Raw genomic sequence first — 18,147 nt, forward strand, 5'->3', positions numbered from 1 at the left:
CCACTGTTTTTTTCTGTCTTTACTATGGGAAATTAGAACTGGTTAGGCTACTTACTTACTATGTTGTTCAATCTAATCATACATCACAGCGGCCATACTTTGTTCAACTGTTTTCCAAAGCTCATGTGAAATTCCAGATACAATTGAGAAGAAGTTAAACTGAAACATGTCTCACACACACACACACACACACACGATGGAAGTCATTCCTCCAGACTAGCAGCTTGGCAGGAGAGCCGAGCAAACTGCGTGACATCCAGAGCCTCTGAATCCAGCCTAAGCCAGCAATTCTTCAGAGGAGGCCGACAACATTAGCTAGTCTCAACAGGACTCAACAGGATCTGGACTGGATTCATCACACCGGCCATGTCCATCTTTATAGCTGATGCTATGTAGTTGTTGTCTGATTGACGACAGCAGTTGGTCATTGTGTGTGTTTAACAGAGTATTAACTCACTCCAAAGGTAAAGAAGGGTGTGGCTTGCTAAAATGTGTTTTCAGTGACACCAACTGAGGCATATTCCCGAAATATAAATCAAAAAGTCTAAATGAGGTGCCTGTGCAATGCCATTCAACTTAAAGTGCCATACAAAAGTCAACTTTATTTCAGACACACAGGTCCATATCAGAATACAAATATGTAAAACACAACAGTACAGACAAGACAAAAAAGTTATATAGATTAAAGTTCATTAAAACACAAACATTTGTTACAATGTTTCCAAAAGCAAGTCTACCTTGTGTCACTCTGTGTGGGGTCAGTTAAAGCCACCATAGTTACATTTTTGAATAAGTTAAGCGACACATAAATGTGTACATGAAATTTCTCACCACAGCATGAAAGGGGGGAACATTTCTAGTCACAAACATATGACTCGCACTTGTCCATCTTGGCAGTTTGAGCATACGAATTCCATAATAATAGCTTGAGTCACGCTTGCAAAAGATGGTCACCAGAAAATAAGTTTATCTTTTTCGTCTGTTGACTCACCCAAGGTGTTAAAGAGATTTTACAACAAAACATGAATATGAGGCAAAAGAACAGAAAGCCAGCTCTTGATTGGAGGTTGTTTTTGGGCCACTGGGGTGAAATGATGTTAAAAGTGACAAAAGCAAATATCAGCACCCATTTTGAACTCGTTTTATATTCCGTATCGACTAGGTGATATAGAGTTGGTGGTTGGAAAACAACTGTTGCCACTCACCGGACGTCATTTTGCTGCTGCGGTTTCTTCTGCCCAACCAGGTTCACCGTTCTTGCTTTGATAGGCTGCTCTTCTCTGAAACACACGGGGTTAGGAAAATGCTGTTAACATAAAACTCCACTGTCAACTCTCTTCTGGTTTCTGTATTGAGTTTATTTATTTATTTCCAAACTCCCTATTCACACTTATTAACAACGGGTTGCTAACAGAATTCAGTTAGATTTTATGGGATATTTATCTGCAAAACAGTCTGCCTTTGTGCCCTTCTTGTGTTCATAAAAATTAAAATAGCTAAATATGAGCCTAAGTCCAGACTGCATTTGACCCTGGGTTCATTTCGCTATACTAAGCTTTCCTATGAGTAGCTGTTAGCTTTCAAATATTTGCCTTCTTATCCTCATAAAACCGGTTCTGAGTATTTATGTTTTCCTGTCCTGTCCTAAGTGACTGATGGGAAAAACAATCTTTGACATTGGTCCAGTATTAAGCAAGATCACTGCAGTCGGCAGTCAGCGAAACAAGCTACAATGTAAGTTAATAGGGCAATTGTGATGCTTGTATTTACGGTCACAAAAGTGCTCGTTTTGCCACTGACAGGCTCCGATTAATATTCTAAGTGTCTGACAAAATTATGGAAAGTACCTTTCTGTTTAAGAGTAAGATCCTTTTTTAATCATAAAAACATCCGCGAAATTGCGTTCGCTATACCCACCAGATTCCACTTTAATAAACAGTAATTTTAGCATCGTAAAAGACACTCCATTCATAGTCGACAGAAACAAAATAAAACTATGAAAAGGCGTTATGGGTTGTCTTTCCACTTTTCCAACCATCACAACTCTAGTTTTGATTGAAATAAACATAGTTTACCGACTTACATATGAAAATGTATTGGCTATACACACGCTAAAAGTTTTTTTTTTTTTTAAATGGAGTCTGGTGGGTTTAGCGCTAGCGACCTCGAGCTGTTTCTGGTTAAACAGAAAGGTCTTAAACAGGTTTTAAAGAGGCCTATCTCCGTAGGGATCCTTTCCATAATGTGAATTAGAATATTAAGCTGAGTCTTTCAGTGGACCGAATTGACGATGCACATTTGCCCCATAGGTTACATTGCAGCCCGCTCTGTGGCTGCCGGTTACAGCGTTCACGCTTAATCCTGGACCAATTTCAAAGTGTGTTGTTTCTATTAGTCTATCACAGACAAAAACATAGGAAAATAGGGTTCAGGTTGAAAAAAAAAACCCTAGCATAGAAGCTCAGTACAGCTATTTTGTGTCACCTGAGTTCAAATGACATTGTAGTCACTCAACCAAACGAACCAAACCAAAAAAAGGCAAATGCTCCAAATACAAATTGAACTGCTCATTCAGACTCTCATTGCAGTGTGAAAGATACCTTTAGGCATCAATGACAGGCCTTACACAACAATGACATGCTTTCAATATGTCCACTGACACGTTCACGGTGCGATTCAAAGCCATCTCATCCATAAACATGAACGGTGGGCTCTGATCAGTCAGATCACAGAGGAAATCCAAGAGAGAAATCCCCGCCAACACCCACACTGTCTAAAACAGACTTGTCTTTGTTTCCTCAATACTGTGGGTACAACTCCCATTATGAGACACTTTCTGCACATTAGGACTGGTGATATCTCTTTGTTCCTAATGGATTCTAACCATCATTTGCTGTACTGACTGTTTAAAATCAGTAATGATTGAGGTAATGGTGACATCCTCGGATTACACTGGTAAAGGATACTGCTTTACTTACAATATGGACTTACTAATGCTACTTTTCCACAAGTGAAGCCATTTTTAAATTCAGTTTAGGTTTGGATTTTACTGGCGTTAGTTGTGTCTGAATACAAGATTAAAGGACCATACCAGTGTGATTGGAAATTTTAGTTTTTTTGTATAGACCAAATCACCATGATGCTGCGCCAACACAAAAATCACTTCCGGTCCTGTGGACAAATGGCAGTTGGTTTAAATTGGAGAGATATGGGTGTATGTATATGGAGATTCTGTTGTCATTTTCAGCCGTCACTGTAACGTTTAGCCTAAAGATTGGTAAACATTAGGGCTGAACGATTTAGGGAAAAAAATCAAATTGCAATGTTCTGCCAGATATTGCGATTACGATTCCATTTGCGGTTTTTTTTTTTTTAAGTATAGCTAGAGTTTAATATTCACTGTGTAACAGGGAAAACGTGTCAGTGAGCAATATAACATGAAACGCCCATCAAAACTGCAACATACTTGTAGATATGAGTGTTTTTTTTTAAATAAGCATGGAACATTGAACAGTCAAACACAGAACATTTATCACAAAAGCTAAAGTTATAATTATTAAAAAAGATTCCAATAAAAGATATCAGCACTTTCCTGTAAACCAAGATTTCTGAAATGCCTCGGTTCAATGGCAGCATCTACATGTTGCACCTTCTACAATCATGTTAAATAAAGTAATGACAAATCCACTGAAAATAGGACATTTCTGGAGACAGCCTGTGATATGTAACATTATTACATTACATTTTTCTTGGGAAAAAACAGTAACCGAATGTTACATTAAACATTCAACCACATGCGATTAATCGCGTTCTTTACAATTAGCTAATCACATTCTTTCAAATCGCAATTTCGATTTGAAAACAATTAATCGTTCAGCCCTAGTGAACATGGAGGTCCGACCTATCTGACGTTTCTGCTGGACTTATTTTCTGTCCTGTGTTGCTTTGCTAGCGTCTTTGATAAACCAAATCTAGCATTACGAACCATGACATCTCGGACTGAATGCTAGTGTGGGTGGTGTAATTTTCTTTAGTCTGTGGGCCCAACAGGTAAATTAGGTCTCCAAGCTAATGTTAGTGAAAGTGTTGAGGTATGAAAGCAGCAAACATGCATTTTAAATTAATGAGATCAAAGTATATCCATTTGTTCCTCGTCCCCGTTTGCTCAGCGCCGTTAAATTGTACGAATTTCGTACCCGGAGGTTCTCGCAAACAAACATTATCAATGGGTCAATACTCCACATTTTTGCTGACATTTTCAAATGCATGCGTCACAATTCTTTTTATTTCTGTATTTGCTGTAACGTTTCAGGCATTCATTGGTTTCCATTCACATCATTGCTTGGTTCGCAGTATTTCATTATTTTATTGTGTATATTCTCACAAACCAACATGTGACAGAAAATGCAGTTATAAAACGCTTAGTTTCCAAGCTTACTGCATTTACAGTATATAGCACCTTTCTACCTATCCACATACCACTCACATTAGGGGTGCAAGATATATCGACTCAATATCGTTATCGCAATATATCGAAAGTGTCGCAATAAGTATGCAAAATTTATTTTATTTTGTGGAGCGCTGCATCCCGTCCATTGGCTGTGTGGCTTAGTTGTGTTTGATTTAGAGCTTGAAACGCTATAATGATCATGTTTCATTGGCCAGTTACCATGCCACTTGCACGTGTTAGTGCACGTCGACGCACGGGTCCACTTACGTGACAATCCCTATGGAGCGAACCATGTGACATGTGTGCATATTTCAACAGAGTGACAGTGTAAGTGAAGAAATAGAGACAACAAAACGGAACGAATCAAAGAAGAGAAAGAAAAGTTGTGTCCTGTTCTCTTTATTTATATATTTTATAATGTCCAACCAGTAAAACATGTCCTGTTCTGTAGACATGGTCCTTATTTATTTATTCATGCTGTACCAGTCCAATATGACTGTCAATTGACATAAACCTTGTGTTGTAAGAAAACTTGTTTAATTTGTTATGAATCTAGTTTGATGCATTTTCCCATAACTTTTGTAATTTTACATATGTTTAAAAATATTGAAATTAATATCGATATCGCAATATTCATAACCAATATTGCAATATCACATTTTGTCAATATCGTGCAACCCTAACTCACATGGTGGCAGAGCTGCCATGCAAAGCGATGGCCCACTACATGACGCGCCCATTGGCTCGGAGGAGGGTCTGGCTAGTCCACACAGCATTCTGGGATGGGAGAAAAACATGCTCTGTTTTATTGCCATTTCTTTAAACCAATCACAATCATCTTGGGCAGTGCTAAGCGCCGGACAGAGCCATGGTGCCTCTGCAAAATAGCCTCAGGAAGGAACTTGTTTTGGTGGAACGTGTACGTTCAAAAGTTGTTTTAGTCGTGTAACAGAAAACTCAGATTGGACAGATAGTCTAGCTAGCTGTCTGGATTTACCCTGCAGAGATCTGAGGAGCAGTTAACCATTAATCATAGTCCTCAGAAATCCACCAGAGTTTAGAATTACAACACAAAGAAAATGGCGGAAGGTGACGGACATCCGGCAGAAAAGAGTGACGCCGACGGAATTTCTGGCGGCACTGGAGCAATCCCGGAAGTGGAACTTCGTGGAAATAGACAAGTAAGTGACAGACATAGGTGACTGTGGCAGCCGCAAGAGAAAAAGAGCTCTCGCTCGACGGACAGTACTGGCGTCTCCCTTCTATAGAAAGTCGCTAGATTTGTCACTAGTCCCTTTTTTACATAAACAAAACACACACACACACACACACACATACACTGACACAGAGTCCTCGATTTATAGTTAGTTCAGATAACAATATTGCAATTTTTGCATCCATATTATGCATTGTAGATCAGCTATCTTGCTCATCTACTGTAGTCAAGGAAAAACATGCAAGCAATAAACGCTCAAACACCACGCACCCTCTTCACATTTTGTAACTACTTGGGCTTTTACAATGGATGTAGTGTGTTCCCTGTACATTCAGTTAAGGCTGAGGCAAGTTCAACACAGTGAGGGCACTGACATCAACAAGCTCTCTGTGTAATGAAAATAAGTGATCAATTTCTACCCAGAGAGTATGGCTAATACTGACATTAAGTGACTGCAATGCAATGTAAGAATTTCCTTCCACTGAGTTTCTGGTTTCACCAGTTCAGTGCAGTAAAGAGGGCCATCCTACCTGCTAAGCTGTCAAGTTTGAACAAGTGTCCTTGATTGTATCAATAAAATGCAGGTTGAATTCCTATGTTTATAATAGAGTGAGATAATGCTATTATTGGTCATCAATGCTTAGTTATATTGCTGTATGGAGAATATTTACTCTACTGTGTTCCTGTATTCTCCATTTAGGTGACTGGGATTTAGGCCTTTAAAGAGGATTGTATTTATTTTAATTTTTATTTAGTCAATGTATTGAACATAACAATAAAATATACAAGCACAAAGTCAAACTTATATGCATAAAACAGAAAAACAAACAGGTTCCTCCGCAACATATTAGCAACAAATACGCAACTCAAATAATACTGTTCATGTTCAAAAGGGGTAGGAAGGAGTTGAGAACTTTTCTGGTCCTACCCCCTCTTCATTTTTATACATTGTTCATAGATAATAGATATTCATTTGGCATCTGACACACACACACACACACACGCACGCACGCACACTGCTTTGCCATGGCAATCTCCATCCAAATAGTGATGAGAGGAAATGCTGCTGAAGCCAATATAGGTTAACACATGTCTATGCTGACAACCGCGAGTATGATATGAGTGAATCCACAGCTTCTAATACATTACTGAAAATGATGCATAGCCACTTAGAGCCGGAGCTATATATTGGACGTTTCCTTCTTTAGATGCAATGAATCGATCTTCCGTTCCAGTGCTGGGCTATCAGTCCGCACGGAGGGCTTAAAATAGAACAGGGACGTAAAGCTTGAGGAGCGCTTCGCTTAGGTGGGTCGGCCCATCTTTTTTAACTACTTAGGCTTTTACAATGGATGTAGTGTGTTCCCTGTACATTCATTTAAGGCTGAGGTAAGTTCAACACAGTGAGGGCACTGACTCAACAAGCTCTCTGTGTAATAAAAATAAGTGATCAATTTCTACCCAGAGAGTATGGCTAATACTGACATTAAGTGACTGCAATGCAATGTAAGAATTTCCTTCCACTGAGTTTCTGGTTTCACCAGTTCAGTGCAGTAAAGAGGGCCATCCTACCTGCTAAGCTGTCAAGTTTGAACAAGTGTGCTTGATTGTATCAATAAAATGCAGGTTGAATTCCTATGTTTATAAGAGAGTGAGAGAATGCTACTCATTGGTCATCAATGCTTAGTTATATTGCTGTATGGAGAATCTTTACTCTACTGTGTTGCTGTATTCTCCATTTAGGTGACTGGGATTTAGGCCTTTAAAGAGGATTGTATTTATTTTAATTTTTATTTAGTCAATGTATTGAACATAAAAATAAAATATACAAGCACAAAGTCAAACTTATATGCATAAAACAGAAAAACAAACAGGTTCCTCCGCAACATATTAGCAACAAATAAGCAACTCAAATAATATTGTTCATGTTCAAAAGGGGTAGGAAGGAGTTGAGAACTTTTCTGGTCCTGGTCTTCATTTTTCTACATTGTTCATAGATAATAGATATTAATTTGGCATCCGTGTCCTTGTTCAACTCGGTCGGCTTGAACAAATCAACCCTTTTGGACAATAACAAGAAGAAAATAATCTAAACAGATGAACCAAAAATACATTAAACACTCAACAAACAAGAAATAACCAAAGAAAAAAAACACTGGTCCATCTCATAGCCATTCAATATTTTGTTTCTGAAGAGTTTTTTTAGTTTGGATAAATTGTTAATTTTTTTATTTATTATTCCACAGACTAACACCCTTTGTTGTTATGCAGTGAAATTTCGAATTTGTTCTTATTGGTGTTTTTTTTGGAATATACAGATTCATCTCAATTCAAGTGTGTTTTCTATCAGTTGGAACAACCCCTGGATAATAGTAGGCAATTGGTGATCATTTGCCCTTAACATAATTTGAATAGTTTTTTAATCAATCAAATCTTGAAATTGGAGTATTTTTAGTTTAATAAATAATGTATTGTATGTATGAAGAATAGATGTAGCGGAGGCATGATATAATTTACAGTTTATCTATCTTTCTTTCTGTACATGAAATTCATTTTCGTCATATACCAGTTTACCTCATGATAATTATTGACAGGACATTATTGTTTACCCACAATGTTTTTTACCATTACCTCATTGTTGCTGTGGCTATATACCAATAGGGAGGTACTGTATGCATACATATACTGTGATCCTATACGCTTTCAAAGCAAGCGGACTGATGGTGAGTATATCTCAAAATTCACACAAGAGTAGTGTATTCTCGGCCTCTCTGCATTACAACCCACACTACCCTACTGCTAGAACACTCACCATGCATGTATTAGTCAACCAGTGCAGCTTTTCAGTGCAGATTGTAAAGACACACACACGCACACATGCACACTGCTTTGCCATGGCAATCTCCATCCAAATAGTGATGAGAGGAAATGCTGCTGAAGCCAATATAGGTTAACACATGTCTATGCTGACAACCGCGAGTATGATATGAGTGAATCCACAGCTTCTAATACATTACTGAAAATGATGCATAGCCACTTAGAGCCGGAGCTATATATTGGACGTTTCCTTCTTTAGATGCAATGAATCGATCTTCCGTTCCAGTGCTGGGCTATCAGTCCGCACGGAGGGCTTAAAATAGAACAGGGACGTAAAGCTTGAGGAGCCCTTCGCTTAGGTGGGTCGGCCTATCTTTCTATCTGCCCATCTATGCATGCAGCTCCATGCAGACCGTGCAGAAAACATAAGAAAGACATCGTTTCAACTTGATGCATTTTCTGGTCCTGGAGGAAACGGGGTGATGGATGGATGTGGGTTCATTTCTGCACAGTGACAAATAAATCTGGAGTAGACAATTCTCCATGCATGTATGGTGGTGATAGAGGAGGAGGAGGAGGAGGAGGTTTATGCACACAGTGAATATAAGTCACTCCTGATTCAAAATGACATTACACAGGCACCTTTTCCTCCCCCTGTTATAGGCCTACTGGTTCTATAACAGCCTGTGCGATGTCTGTTGCAAGAGCACTGGCCTACATACAGTGCATACGGCTGGGAAAGGCTCAACCGCACCCCAGAGCTGAGAACAGCAGCTGTTGAGATGGATGCTGCACAGATAAAAGCCAACAGGGAGGTTTTTTTTGCTTTTACTAGTCTCAATGCCAGGCTTCATTGAGCTTTTTTTTTTTTTTGCAAATTTCTGCTGCATCTATAAATGAAATATCTCAGGTGAAGTCCAAATACTCGCCACTTAAGGCATTGGTGTGACTGATAATGATGATATTAGGGAGCAAAGTGCAGATGAAGAAAGCAGTTCTTATTTTTCATCTGAATGGAGTGTGTGATGCTGCTGCCCTGCTTTATGATGGGGCATGGTGACACACCCCTTCATCCTCCCACCATTCCTGTTCTTCTTCCTCCCTCCTGAGCAAAGTTACACCTGACCCACCACCACACTCATTAAGCCTCTTACAGAAGAGGAGCGGTGAGAATGTGCAAACTGGAGGTGAACCCTGCGCTACACTGGCCCTTGCATGTTTTCTCTTTCACACAGCTGTAGCCTACATGGGCCTGTAGTGAGTGAGTGAGTGAGTGAGTGAGTGAGTGAGTGAGTGAGTTCTGTGTGGAGGGGGACCTGCAGGATGTACACGCACACGCACACACACACACACACACACACACACACACACACACACACACACACACACACACACACACACACACACATGCATGGTCAGATACAGTGGAGTGATGCTGACACATTTCATCCATAAGAGAAAACAGAGGTGGATGGACTTAAAGGAAATAGCCCAGGCCCAGTCTCTCACACTCTCTCTCTCTCGCTCTCTCACACACACACACACACACACACCCACACACACACACACTAAACATATGCATGGTCAGATACAGTGGAGTGATGCTGACACATTTCATCCATAAGAGAGAACAGAGGTGGATGGACATAGCCTATAGGAAATAGCCCAGGCCCAGTCTCTCACACTCTCTCTCACACACAGACACACACATAAGCCACACACACACACACACACACACACACACACACACACACACACTTCTCCTCTCTCTCTCTCTTACTTTAACATGGCCTCCTCCTTCGCCTCCTCCTCCCGCTGCCGAGCCAGCACAGCCATGATGATCTTCCTCTCATCCTCCGTCAGATGGCTCAGGTCCGGCTCCGGGATAGCCGGGGCTACGGGTGGGCGCGGGCCGCCCCGAGGGCCCACCGAGGCGAACATCTTCCCCAGCACCACCACCTCCCCTCCCTCCCTGCCTCCTCCTCCTCCTCGTCTTCCTCCTCCTCCTCGCCTCGGTCGGGATCACGGATAGAAAACCCGCTGGCGGAGCCCACGGATCACGACATGGGCCACGGACAAAGCGGCGGTTGGAGAGACTGATGCGGAGTTCCCATGGTGGTGGCGGGGGGCACCCAGGGCGGCGGCGGCGGCGGCAGCAGTGTCGGTGCTAGCTGTGGTAGTAGTAGTAGCAGCAGCGGTGGTGGTAGCGCTTCGGTTCCCGGTGGCCGTTTTCAGCCTCTCTTTCTCCCTCTTGCTGCTCCGCTGTCTTCTCCCCCCACCCCCCTCCCACCGCCCGCCCGCCCGCCTCTCCCCTCCACCACCTCCGCTTTACGGGGAGCCCATGTCTCCGGCGGTCGTGCGGGATGATGGCACACGGGAGCGGGATCTCGGTTCCTTCCTTCAGGCCAGGCAGAGAGGGGGGGGTCCCCTGGAGGCGGCTCAGGTCTCCGCTCGGTCCAGTGGGCTGGCTGTGTGGCTGCGGGGCGAGGCGGCGACTTCTTGTTTTCCAGCGCCGCCGCTGATATTGATGCTGATGCTGCTGTCAGGGAGACGGAACCGTCAATGGGACCGCAGCCCCTCGAGCGCGTTCACTTCTCTTGCGGCGGGAGCGCGCAGCCCTCATTTGAGAATGGGGGGCTCCACTCACCGTTAAGATGCGCGCTCACGCCATCCTATAGCACACTGAGGAAATAAACGGTTCCTCAAGGGTGCACTGGGGGTTTTATAGGACCATGATAAACGGACGTTTGGAATCACTTCGAAAGAAGAATACCTTATATTTTATTTCCCACCTTAAAACGATAGTTAAAATGTAGGTAATAAATTGATTAGCCTATAGCCAAAATAAGATCCTTATTGTATTATTTGCACAGGTTTTTTAAGGGGTAAATTATATCAACAGAATAGGGGTTTTAAGGATGGATGGATGGATGGATGGATGAATTGATGGATGGATGGATGAATGGATGAATTGATGGATGGATGGATGAATTGATGGATGGATGGATGGATGGATGGATGATGGATGGATGGATGAATTGATGGATGGATGGATGAATTGATGGATGGATGGATGGATGAATTGATGGATGGATGGATGGATGGATGGATGGATGAATTGATGGATGGATGGATGGATGGATGGATGATGGATGGATGGATGGATGGATGGATGGATGGATGGAAGGGTTTTGGAGGGGATTTCACCTTTTAAAACTGCTCTGATAACATGAGAACCATCCCTGAAGTTCCACCTTAATTTGACAAATGATGGTGTTTATTATGGGATGGCTTTTGTAATTTTTAAGGGGAAACTGTTTAAAACCTCTGAACACCCACACAGGTGATTTCAGTTCTTCCGGCTGATTAGACTCAGGTTGAAGGTGGGCCGGAGCTTAGATGGGAATTTATCGGGTCACTATCAATCAGAATGATAAAGTCGTCATTTGTCCTGCTCTAACAGGTGCAACAAAGCAAACAGGAGACTCAGGAAGAAGGAAGAGAAGAATCAGTAGACACACCCACACAGTCCTGGGAAGAGGTCTAATCAACCGAAAACACCTGGGTATTCAGGGCCTTTAAAATCTACCAAATAACATCACATCTATCATTTGCTTACTAAATCCTTATATTTTTATTTATTAATTGAATTTTTTGGGGATTTTTTGGGATGTATTCTTGTCTGGAGGGATCTTGCTTGTTCACTCGCTCCTATTCTCCTCTTTGGTCTCTTTACCTCAGCCATGTGTGTAGAGGCTGCTGAGACCATTAACAAGAAATGTACTGTATGCCTAGTATACATGAAGTAGGCCTATAGATCCAAATAAAATGATATTAGTAATGTATAAGAAAAAATGAATGCAAGTCTAACAAACCATTTTCTGGTATTATGGGAAACCCTTCACAATAAGAGTGTTTGCACCCTCCTCCTCCTCCTCCACTCTCCCACCAATCACAGCGTGTTACATAGAATGACGTGCATTCCCCTTTTTTCTTTTTCCTCCCATCCTCCCTCTCTCTCTCTCTCTCTCTATCCACTGCTTCCTTCTGTCCTTCCTCCTTTCCCATCCTTCCAGCAGTTCCCACCACACACAAGCACGCACACGCACACGCACACGCACACACACACACACACACACACACACACACACACACACACACACACACACTACTTCTTCATGCTGAAAAACAATCTGAATGGAGCCTGAGGTTTACCACACAGCCATGCACATGTATGGCTATGGGTGACATTTACAGTATGTCAGTGTACAACATTTTAGTTATAGGCTGTGCGGAGAGGGTTTACAATTAAGATACACGGGAATGTGCCAAAGCTAGGAAGTGTAGTTGTGTCACATTAATCTAAATTTAGAAACAAATGTACTTTATTGAATTATTTTTATCCACAGATCCAGATTTAGTAAAACTGAAATATTCATTGTAGACCATGATTTGGTTTAGAAATTGACAATATTTGTTTACAGTTAGGATCCTGTACCAAAATTAGACTCCTTTAGATTAGATTAGATTAGATTAGGTCCTTACACACTGTGTTATGAACCAGTTGATCAGACAGTATCACTGTAAGTTCATAGTGGATTGTAATATCAGCTCACAGATTTGTATTTCAGCACCATGGTCAGCTCACTGAGCTGCAGCGCTATTTAAATCAACTGAGAGGGGAAACATGTACTGAGAGGAGGAGTAGCTGCAAGTCTGGAGCCAGTAGCACGTTGGGAGAATAGGCATCTAGCTATAAAGAAGGAAATATATGTGTGTGAGTGTGTCCGTCCAGCTGTCTATTATTCGAATATCTCGAGAACCCTTCATCTGATCTACTTCACACTTAAGCATGATTTATGCTTCTGTGTAAAATCTACGCCGTGGCTACGTACATAGATAATCGCCGTCGCTCTCTCATTCGCTCTGCCACACACTCCCCAGCACACACACATGCGGGCCCTGCTAAGAGATCGACGCACACACCAACGCACAAGTATAAACTTCAGGCCACTTACGTACGCCTCCACACAAGCATAAATCACACTTTAGAGGGTGTATAGCTGGGTACCCAGTGCAGTGAATTTGGGGCAATTTGTAAATGTGACGCATTCAATATTAATAAACTGTGAATAAAATGAAACTGAACTGACCCGCATGCGCAAAAGACGTCACACGCAACATCGCAACATGGAGGCCACTGAAGTCAGCCATCTGCAGTGGGCTAACGGCGTCTATTTGGAAATGAATACCGCTGTCTATTTCACTGTGTGTGTTTCTGAGTGAGGGTGGTTGCAGGATACACCAACGTTACAACCAAACTCTTCTTCATTTCAACGAGCACGAACGGATATCCTGCAGGAACAAGCGTCACTCTGCCATTTCAACTCAAATTTCAACTCAAATTTGAAAAGAGTTTGTCATACTAACGTATAACACTAAGGTTAACGCCGGGAAAATAACATTACCTTCTCTTATTAAATCCATGCCTTAATGTAACTTTATAACTGCAGTGGTCAAAGCAAGCCATGTTATATTATAGCACACAAATGTCCATTATAAGATTAACAGGAACCTGTGGTTATCTGCCTTTTCGGAGTTAAAAAGCTCCACAAGCGATTGCGGTTGTAACAAGTTGCTGGTTGTAACAAGTTGCTGGCCCACTTACACACCGGCATCTGAAAGGGCTCAGAGATAACTGTCTCTCTTTGAGTAGTATTGCATTACCAGACTGCTGTGGATAAGGTCTGGCTACACCACAGATACATTATTGGTTAGGAAAATAAATGCTCTGGGTTGTTTGTAGAGATGCACCGATTACAATTTTCTAGTCCGATTCCGATTGCCGATTTTTCATTGAGTTTGACCTGCCGATACCGATTTTAGCCGATTCTGATTTCATTTTTTCTATATTTTCTTTAATAGAACATTTTACATTTTGCATAGAACATTTTTTTAACAGATAACCGATCGCTATAAAATAGAACTATATAAATTACTCCTGCATGGTGTGGGAAATTCACACACATCTAAAGTGCAATGTTATGGAAGAACCATTTGCTTCTTTTCACATCCAATATCCAACTACAGTAAAAAATGTTTTATATATTTAGCAAACTAAACTTCTGTATGAAAACAGGGAAAACAGGTAATGGCAATACAATAATATATAACAAATAAAAATCAAATAAATATAGCCTTGCAGTATAACAACAGTGCCATGTCTTAAAGCAACCATGGGCTTAGTGGCCAATGGTGGATCTGCACCCCTCTGGCCCAGAAAGACTTTTTCCATAAACTTTACATGGCAAAAGAAACTTATATATTTCAGCGGATAATTTTTTTGGGGGTACATCAACTTACCAGCCCGAACACTTAAAGGGTCCTTGTTTAAAACGTCACGTTTTTAACATTTTTAACTTTCACTAGTAGCCGAATCCAGAGTTATTAAACTAGGCATGATGAACGCGCATAATAAACGCGAGCAGACCCGTGGAACTGCACCCGCCCATGTCGCCCTGCACTGCGCATGCTCATATGACTGTTCTCCAGAGGTCCTGTAGCTGTAATAATGGATATAGCTGCTGGTTGTTATTCATCATGTGTTCTATTAATACATCCATGGTATTATCTTATGATACATCCGAGGGATGTATGGATGTATGTATGCTGTAAAGCCTGTAACGTGGATGTAACGTCATTAGTGTTTCCCAAACTGCCGGGGCTATCGGTTAGTAGCTAACATCAGCGGTAGCTAGCAAGGATGTATTAAGAGAACGGTAACACTGTACATAGCTATATGCCTAGATAACGTTACTACAGATATAGTGATTGCATCGTTTTGGTTCTCTCAAAACATCCATTGTTTATTCTGATAAGCATTACTAATTAATACATGCCAAAGTGAAGTGTTATAATGAATATTGTCATTGACTGATGTCAGTGACTGCAGGCTAACCTTAGTTGCTAGCGTTAGCTAGTATCTAGCTAGTAGCACGACATAACGATTACATCTCCTTGGTTGTCTTAATACATCCATCGTTTATTTAGATAAGCATGTAAACGATCAGGAACAACGAAAACACAATGTTTAACTTTAGTGAATATTTTAGACAATGAAGTTCATGAGTTCACCACATATACCATGGATGTATTAAGACAGTGGTTCTCAACCGGTGGGGCCCGCCCCCGTGGGGGGGCGCAGACACTCTCCTGGGGGGGCGCGAGTAGGCTACAGGATCGGAGGAAAAAAAAAAAATCACGTAATGTAACTACACGTCGCGGCGACGCACGCTGTTCGGTCGTGGCTGGGTAGCGTTGCATTTCCTCCCCGACTCATTTCCTGGTTCTCCTTCTCCATCAACAACATGAAATCAAGGAGAGGGTTAACTTTTCCTGCTCCAGATTTCACACCGTGGTCACTGTGGTAACCTTTCTTTTTAGTAAACTCTGTGTACACAAACAATGTTCTCAATGCTTGCGTTCATGTGTAGAGCCCCTGGCGATACTTCGAGCAAAGTTTCATGTTGTGTCGAGCCTTCTTAGTGTTTTAAAAATAGCTATTTTGAGGCTAGCATAAAAGTGCCCCTAGGACTCCCATTCAAAAGGCCATTTGACCCAAAAACGAGAATACGGTAAATCTTAAAAGTGACGCTTCCGTCCTAAATATGCTTTTAAACGAAAGTTTCACTCGGGTACATTCACAAAAAGACCCTAGGTTGCATTTTGGCGAGAGTTACGCTTTAAGGTAAATTAAAGTAAAAAAAACAACTGCCTAGTTCCCCTTTAAGTATCACAAACACTTGCCATTCACACTGAATAAGAATAATGTTAAGTATGATGAATACTAGTCACACTGAATAATTATCATTCTATTTCTGGAGTCGTTGGAGTTGTTGATACATGAGCTGTAAGTTTTCATAATTGTCAGAATTCTTTCCAGAAGATGTCCCACCAGACACCCAGTTCATACTGCAAATGTACAAATATTGCAATACTTTAATTAGTGGGCCATATAGGCTCAATCACCACTGTGATACGTCCTTCAGTGATAGATAGTAACTTAACAGACATTTATTTGAATGGAATTCTTTGAGATTACAATTTACATGCTTTAAAAATAACAGCTAGCCTGTATTCCGTCACAGTTTACATGCTTAAACAAAACATTTTATTGCTTGCTAGCTAACTAAAAAGTCAGTTAATTAGCCGGTAGCTATTCTTAAACAAAACATGTAATTGCTTGCTAGTTAACTAAAAAGTCAGTTAATTAGCCGGTAGCTATTCTTAAACAAAACATGTAATTGCTTGCTAGCTAACTAAAACATCAGTTAATTAGCCTGTAGCTATTCTTAAACAAAACAGTTCATTGTTTGCTTGCTAGCTAAAAGGTCAGTCAGTTAGCCTGTAGCTTTTCCTTAGCAAAACAAAACATTAGCTACATTGTTTGCTAGCTAGTTAAAAAGGTAGCCTATGAGTCGACAGAGAAACTCAGCTTTTCAGCTTCTCCTGTCTGGTAGGCGCTACAGAACACTGTTTGCCAAATTATATAGTGTATTTATTCCTCATTCGCACGTTTTGATGTATATTTTGCACATGTTTTGGCAACGCTGCAAGACAAGGAAAATGAACAATAAGAATATTAAGTTTGACAAATACTAGTTATTGTGCTGATGCTGCTTGGAGCACATCGGCACACTTACATGTATATACATTATATTTAATATTTCAGTTCATAATTAGTGCTTGTTGTATTTGCTTTTACTTAATACATATTTAAGAAATTGAGTTTCAGTTTGTAAGTTAGGCCTAGATAAACAGCTGTACATGAAGTGATAACATGCTATGGTATATGTAATTAGGACTAAAGGGGAACCACCAAAGCTCATAATCATCTTCTTTTTTTTTTTTAAACAGAGACCGGAACATAAATGTATGGCACCAGATATATCACAATTCTAACTCCCTTCTGTTGTCCACGGGCATGTATACAGTGCACATATAACAAAATAAAGTATATCATTCTACATAACACTAGGACACCTGAAGGACAAACCAGCATTATCACACCTAAATGACAACACAACTCTCTTTTAACAATAGTTTTAATCTGACTAAAACGAATACTGTATGTAACTGAAAAAGCAGTTTGAGCAAATGTTGTCCAGCTATGTTTTATATAACACTCTCCCTTTGTTGATGATCTTGTTTGTCTTATTTCACCATGAGCTGTAAGAATAAATAGTTTAAAGCCCATGTTGCAGGTTAACCACCACTGTTGATTAATGGGTACATAAAGCACTCAACATATGTATATCATTGTTAAAAATGTCACCAAATAGTGTTAAAGGCCAGTTTTTACCGTTTTAAAAACGGTAAAAAAAAGTTTTTACCGTTTTAGTCGTTAAGTGGGTTTTTTAACGCAATTCGGTGATGACGTCACGTTGGGGAGACGTGCCTCAGTCAAGTACTAGAACTATGGTGACTGACTGAGATGAGGAAGAGGTGGAAGAGGTGTTTTTACTGTCAGTGAATAGCACCGAGTGAAAGTCAATGTTTTCTTTATATCTAGTGACAGTGATCATGTCGTTAGTTCAGATAAGTACTGGTAATCTAGCTAGATCTAGAAATAGAAGGCATGATCATGTTAGCTATGGGCTAACTT

General features: G+C 40.8%; 1 protein-coding gene across 7 annotated transcripts in view; it reads right to left on the reverse strand.

Annotated features, from left to right (window-relative positions):
* Positions 1–11,104, reverse strand: part of LOC116044074 (regulating synaptic membrane exocytosis protein 1-like) — a 168,711-nt gene extending 157,607 nt beyond the window's left edge. For 2 of the 7 annotated variants that reach the window (XM_035992041.1, XM_035992033.1), the window contains exons 1-2: positions 10,264–11,102; positions 1,206–1,280 (exon numbers count right to left, since the gene is read on the reverse strand). In XM_035992041.1, coding sequence (XP_035847934.1) covers positions 1,206–1,280; positions 10,264–10,424 — 236 coding nt within the window. In that variant the 5' untranslated portion in view covers positions 10,425–11,102. Of the gene's footprint in view, positions 1–1,205; positions 1,281–10,263 lie in introns of all 7 variants that reach the window. The other 5 variants (XM_035992040.1, XM_035992034.1, XM_035992035.1 and 2 more) reach the window with 5 other exon arrangements.
* Between the last annotated feature and the right edge of the window lie 7,043 nt (positions 11,105–18,147).

Source organism: Sander lucioperca, chromosome 15, assembly GCF_008315115.2.
Source record: "Sander lucioperca isolate FBNREF2018 chromosome 15, SLUC_FBN_1.2, whole genome shotgun sequence".
NCBI lineage: Eukaryota > Metazoa > Chordata > Actinopteri > Perciformes > Percidae > Sander > Sander lucioperca.